General features: G+C 52.3%; 1 protein-coding gene across 1 annotated transcript in view; it reads right to left on the bottom strand.

Annotated features, from left to right (window-relative positions):
• Positions 1-1,208: 1,208 nt before the first annotated feature.
• Positions 1,209-6,642, bottom strand: part of FAM168A (family with sequence similarity 168 member A) — a 199,124-nt gene continuing 193,690 nt past the window's right edge. The window contains exons 8-9 of the mRNA XM_045293097.1: positions 5,270-5,439; positions 1,209-4,610 (exon numbers count right to left, since the gene is read on the bottom strand). Coding sequence (XP_045149032.1) covers positions 5,288-5,439 — 152 coding nt within the window. The 3' untranslated portion in view covers positions 1,209-4,610; positions 5,270-5,287. The remainder of the gene's footprint in view (positions 4,611-5,269; positions 5,440-6,642) is intronic.

Genomic DNA, 6,642 nt, shown 5'->3' with positions numbered 1-6,642 from the left:
TTCCCACCTGTCCGTTCCCTTGCTGCCCTGCCCCTCTCTGCACTCACACCCAGTGAAGTGCGTGGTGGAACCCAGGGTTTCAAAGCAGCTTCCACAGACTTGTGCTCCAACGGAGAAGCATGACTGCTGTGGTGAAAACAAATGACTGGTCCAGCCAGAATGCCATGTTTAAGACCATGAAGCCCAGTGGGACCAGGAGGCTCTGGGTTCTCCCTCGTCACAAGCTGGGCTCCAGCCCTGGCTCAACCAATACCTTGCTGGGACCCTGGCTCATGTCCCATCTGCACCATGAGGACAACAGCATTCAGCGTCCAAGGGGCCTGCCCCACTTTTATGATGCTCCGTGAAACTTTCTGAAGACTCAGAACCAAGGCTGTCACCCCAAAGCTGCCCCAGCAGCACTCTGGATGTGGAATCACTTAAATTTGGATCAGTTTTAGTGATTCAATGATAGGAAAAGGGAAGCGTGGAATCTCCTCAATCTTTCTCTCTAGGTTCTGGTTCTCACCCAGGAAAAAAGCAGGCCTCGGGGCGTGAGTCCAGAAAATGTGGGGCCATTCGGGACCACACCAGGTCGCCCTTGAATTGCCAGTCAACTGGATGTGAGCAGTGGCTCTGCTTTCTGGGGCCAGAAAGCAGGGGTGCAGGCATCCCAGAGAGATGGTCTGTCCATTGGAAGGCTGCCTCAGAGGCACTTTCAGTTGTGGGCATCACAGCCCACCCCCAGCGTGTATGGTTCAAATTAGGCTTTTGTTGCCAATTCTCATTTCCTCTGTGCTGCCAGCTGGATATGTCCCCGGGGCTCTGCATAGTCCCTGGTTCCAAGCAGAAGCTCAAATCAGGTGATCTAAGCTTCCCCGGTCTCCAGCAAGCCTTCCTCTGCTTTGGGGCAGGGCAGGTAGCCATCCCTTCTTCATACCTGCCACTCTGAGAGCCAAGGAGCAGAAGACTGACACGTTCCGATCCTGGCCCTTTCCTTTACAAACGGAGTGACTCTGGGCGAGTCTCCTAAGCCTTAGTTTTTTCATCCATAAAACAGGAGTTTTGGCAACCAATGTCCAAAGCATTTTGTACACGAAAAAGGCCCTACCCAGGTGCATGTGGGTCCCCCTTGGGTGCAATATGAAATGGTCATGTTTGGAAAAGAGGACATGCTTACTGGGGTCACTGAGAGTGGGAGAAGGGGCAGTAACTGCCCTGTTTCATGGTTAAGAAATGAAATAATTTTATTTTTACTTCAAAAGATGGAACAAGATTGTTCTAGGCTTTCACCACCTCGGGATAGTCCAACTTCCAGACTCAAACTTCCTCAGCCCAGGCTGCTGAGGAGAAGAAATCAGGCAGAAGTAGGGAGAAGCCTGGAGGACTGAGGAACCACGAGCATCTCCCTGACCTGTCTCTATGCTGTGGCCCACGGAGAGAGCAGTGGAAGGAGGGGGCTGGCATGCGGTCCACCTTCAAAGCGCACGCTCTCGTCCTGGGGACATGTTATCTCTGCTGGCTCATACCTTCCTATAGGGAGAGGCCCTTCCAGCTCTGACCACCTGTCCAGCCTGGTGCTTGAGCAATCCAGAATCTGTAGACGGTACCTGCGACCTCCCTAGAGGCACACTACAGCTCGGTTCTCCAGGGCTCAGTCCCTTTGCAGTGACTCCCCAAGCTTGGCCAGGCTTGTGGATCTCAGTCAAGGCAAGAGGGTGAGGCCAGCGGACCCCCAGCCGGCCGCTAAGGAGGAGTGCTGGACCTGGGCTCTTTGCTTCCAGACCACAGCCTTTCAGGGCCTTTGCTCTGGTCTTCGTCTCCGGGCCTCTCGGATCCTGAGTGACATCCCAGGGGCCACAACGGGGTGGCGAGCGAGCATGGAGGCTTACTTGTATGAGCCTGTGTGTGGAGGGGAAGGGGACAGCAAGCGGACTTGGGTTGGAGTGGCATTGCTTACTTAGAAAGCCACTTTCTCTCTCTGATGTTCCCTCTCAGGTCAAGGGGAGGAATACTCTCTAGTTCACAGGGCTACTGGAAGGATTAAGCCAGGCGATGTACGTGAAATTGCTTTGTGAACTGTGAGGTACTAGATCTCGGGCTTTTACTTACTGATAGACAAAGCCAAGTGACAAGGAAGGGCCTTCCTAGGTCCCCTGCATGCCCCCGTACTGTTCCACCCAAGCCCAACTGGAGGAGCTGGAGTTCCAGAAGCCCACAGCTTCCCAGAATTCAACTCAATTTCAACAAGTTCCTTTCCCTTCTATCCCTGGTGTCCTCACTGTCCAGTGCCTGGAATAACTCTGAGGCTGGCTCTCGTGCCTTCTCTCTCAGGGCTAGTGAATTAAAGGCTGTTAAATGCTTTGAAATTTATAAAGCACCCAACAAATGCAAAGGTTTCCTATTGTTATCATCAATATTATTATTTTGGCATTTTTTCAAACCCTTGACCTAATCTAAAAAGACCTTCACCCACCCATACAAAGCAGAGGCAGGTGAGGGGAGGTATTTGCAAAAAAAAAAGAAAAAAAAGATTAACACTGGAAAACTGTTCTTTCAAACACAAAGCTCTTCAGCATTCCAGACTAACCAACTGGATTCTTCTTACTGGGCCTGCAGCTCCCTGGAAGACCAGGGGGTGGACCCCCAGGCTCTGTGCCAAGGATATGATGGGCTTTTGCCCCCCTGGGAAGGGTTGGGCAGCTCCTGAGGTCCTTTCAGTCAGGTTTTATCATGATTTTTTTCATTCTTCAGGGGGACATAGTAGGTAGGGGCAGGGAGGTGTCCAAGTCTGATAAATTAAAAAATAGATACTTAAAAGTCCCAAATGCTGACAATGCTACCATTATGAACATTAAAATGCCTGCCTCCTGCCCCACCCGAGGGGCTACAGGCCCAGCCAAGCAAGCACTGGGGGGCAAGAGGGCCAGGCTGGGCAACCCGGCTTCTGGCTGAGTCTAGCAGAGGCCCCTATGCCTCCTCTCCCAGGTGTGCATCAGTCTCCTGGGCCCCACCGTCATCCCTCTCTCCTCTCCAGCTGAGGGGCTGGAGTCCCCAACCCACGGCCTCTCCTCCTCAGCCAGCCACTTGCTCCTCTCCCAGGGTGGGAGCGAGCCGTGGGATGGAAGTTGCAGGGTCTTCACAGCAGTTGTGAATGCTGTTTCTCCACTTGCATTTTCTGTTCCTGCCATCTGCCCCACGGGGCTTCTGCCCTGTCTTCAAACTCTGCCTTTGGAGTCCGTGAAGGAAAAGAGCAGAAAACAAAAGCCCAGAGGCTGTTCCAGAGGCGGCCAGGTGTGGGCACTGCTGACTTAGTTTTGTAAAAACCAAGCCACTCCATCCCTCCATCAATTTTTGCAGGCAGTATGCCCCTCTGGGAAGGTTGCATGTTCTACTCATTCGCTGGTAGGCCTAGGGAAGTCTTTCCTTCTTCTCTGAGCCTCACTCCCATCATCTACCAAACAGGGAATGGGTGAGATGATTGCTAAGGTCCCTTCAGTTCCATGAGTCTATGAAATGTTTATTGCTATTGCTTTTCCTTCACTATCATGACCTTCAGAGCCGCCAGCACCCACCTGGAATATGGTCCCTTCACTTTGGTCATGAAGGGCACAAGGTAACCGAGAGCTTGGTCTACCTGCCAGCCTTGTGGACAACCAGGTGAGCCCTGGCACTGGGAAGGGCCGAGGGGAAGGGAGAGAAATGCCAGAGGTTCCCATTCCAAGGAGGAGGATGTCCCCCGCCCGAGTGTGTCCCCCGAGGGCTCAGAGGCTGGGGACTGGGTTACACGGAGCACCTGGCCTTCCAATGTCTTGGGACACCAAGGTCCCAAGCACCCTGAAGCTGCTTGGCATGTCTGAGGTCAAAATCATCTTTTGAGAAGTGCCAAGCCAGTTTCTATCACTGTGCAAATCAGAAGGTCCAGGCCAATTTGGCCAGGGACCTTTTAAACAAAGCCAGCAGGCAAGCACCCGCTCCCCTTCTCCCCTCTCCCTTCCCACCATGCCCTCCCTCGCCCACCCTCCTCCAAGTTCTCCCAAGGAAAACCTGGTTCCCCAGGTTGCTCAGCCTGGTGTCAAGCTGCTATTAATAAGGTGATTCTGTTCTCGGTTTGTTGCGATGGTTCTCAGAAGAGATTTCATTTGTGTCAGGATGTGGTCATGTCCTAAACTAATCTTGCTTAGGAAACCCCCCACCCCACCCCCCAAACAAAAACAAAAAACTAACCCTCTAAAGACGTGGCCTGCCCAACAGACCTCAGGGCCACATATGTTTCTGCTCTTCAAATGAAACTTGAGTCTTCAGCTGAACCATTGCAATAAACCCCCACTGGCTGCTGGCCACTAGACCAGGATCCCCGGGACTGGGTGCTGGGGGAGAAAAGACTACAAGCTGGCCAGGTAAGAAGAGGGGCTGGAATTGGTTGACCGGCTAAGAGGGGACAATCAGGAGAGGCAGGAGATTAGAAAAAGCAGCTTTTACAAAAATCAAAAACCAAAACCACTAAAGATGCATAAAGTGACCCTTGCACTTCCGTTGTCTCTTCTTGCAAATAGAAGCGGTGCTGCTAGGGGACTGCTCCAGCACCGGTGTAAGACTTGAGTAGTTGCATACAATGTGTGACTCCAGATCTGGGGAGAGGAGGGAAAGTCGTCAGAGAAGGGGATACTCCAGGGGCCCTTTCAGGAAACCTCTGCATGCCCTACTCAACTTGGGAATGAATCCCCCTGGGCCTTCCCAGGGGCGCTGCTATTTCCCTCTGGGAAGTGGAGCTCCTGCAGGCAGTGGAGGGCAGAGCAGACAGGAGGTAGGACAGGTTGCACTCTGACACAGGCCTAAAGCCCTGCGGTGGGGAGCCTAGGGGTTGGGTTGGCTCAGATTCCTCGCTCTGCTGCTACCAGAGCTAACATCTGATCCAGGTAAAATTTCATTGGAGAGGGGGGGCCCACAGTTAAAAAAAGTCTGATGACTGATGAGTTCAGCATGTAAGGATTGGAAATTCAAGCCCCCATTTCCCTTTTTAAGGTTAAGTGATGCTGAACTATGTTTTTATGTGTGAAAGGGAGTGAAGGGCCCTTAGTGCATAGCCCTTGCATCTGAATCATGCGAGAGCCTGTGAAGTACCAGTAAGTGGACATGTGAAAAGCGGCAGCTCTTTCTAGGAGTGCTGGTACTGGCTCTGGGGCAGGATCGCAGCTGATCACAGACAGGCTCCATTAGTGAGCAAGAGGTTGGAAGCCCTTCTTTTATAGATAGACTCTCCCATCTCTCCCACCTGGGCCCCACTCACTTGGATGGGCTGCAGGCTTTACCAGTGCGGGGGCACATAGCTGTACGCAGGGGTTCCTTGGGCCCTGTATGTTGGCATGGAGACAGGGTGTGCCCCAATCGCAGTGTGCTGGGGTGTAGTCAGCAGGGTACCTGAGCATCCAGACAGAAAAATGTAAACACCTCCCAGCTATAGTAGGGTCCCTGTCTGCCTGATGGCCTACTGTTTGTCCTTCCACTCCGCCAGCTCCATGCCCTCCTGTTTGAGGGGCAGAACCCACCACTCCTCTTTTCTTGGTATGACTCTCATAGTTACAACGATCACAATGAGTGGCGGCCATTGTCAGTTTGTGTCCTTTCCCCACTAACCTGGGTCTCTTTGAGGGCAGCACTCTGGCCCCCAGAGCCTGAACAAGGACGATACTGAGCCAACAGTTAACAGCTTGCTGACCTGATCTGGGGATGGAGCAGTCTTTACAAGCAGTGCACACTGGAGACAGACACACCCCAAATGCCACCTGCTCTTTTCCTGGAATTCCCTTCCGGCACTATGACCCAGCCAATTCTTTACCCCTTGAGTCTCTAAAGGGTATTCATTGCCCTTGTCTGCCCATGCGCTTTGTCTGAATCTCCAACAGCTATTTCTCCAAGGGCCAACATATCCAGACTTCCCTAAATCTGTGTCCCTCTCCACCCTCCACCATCAAGGGTCATCCTGGCTCTGCCTCTTTCCCTTACAGTGACTGACCGGCCAGATCCTCCCTATTTCATATAGGATTGCTCCTGTGGCTTCCTTTCTGGGTTTCCTGCTCCGCCAGGGTCCTAGTGTCCCCTTCTCTCCTCTAAACTATGCCCATTTGATTCTGGTCCAGCCTGTAGTCAGAGAGAATGTTACATACAAACTCATCCCTCCCCTGCTTAAACCCTCTCCCTCCAAAAACTCACTGTGATCGAGTTGATACAAACTCAGAGTAACCATACAGGGCAGGGTAGAACTGCTTCTGTGGGTTTCCGAGACCGTAACTCTTTACAGGAGTAAAAAGCCCTGTCTTTCTCCTGCAGAGCAACCAGTGGTTTCAAACTTCCGACTTTTCAGATCACAAGGTCATGATGCCAACAGGGTTTCTACCTACCCCCTTCCCTAGCTCCCTGTTATCTAATGGCATTCAAGACTCTTCACCATCTTATCTCTGCAGACTGCTCCAGCCACCTTTCCAATACCCTACCCATATTTCCTAAGGGCCTAGCTCATTTCCATGCTGTGAACATTCCTCACTCAGGTCCTTTTTGCCTGGACTGTTCTTGCCCCTTTCATCAATCTGGAAGCTTCTGTTCACCCGGTAAAGCCTAGCTCAACGAGCCATTCTCCATGAACACTGTCCCCGCCCCCGCCCC

Source organism: Echinops telfairi, unplaced genomic scaffold (assembly GCF_000313985.2).
Source record: "Echinops telfairi isolate 266 unplaced genomic scaffold, ASM31398v2 ScPeMD7_1713;HRSCAF=2227, whole genome shotgun sequence".
NCBI classification, from domain to species: domain Eukaryota; kingdom Metazoa; phylum Chordata; class Mammalia; order Afrosoricida; family Tenrecidae; genus Echinops; species Echinops telfairi.
Note: the sequence above shows the minus strand (reverse complement) of the source record. Positions and strands in the feature narration are given on the sequence as shown.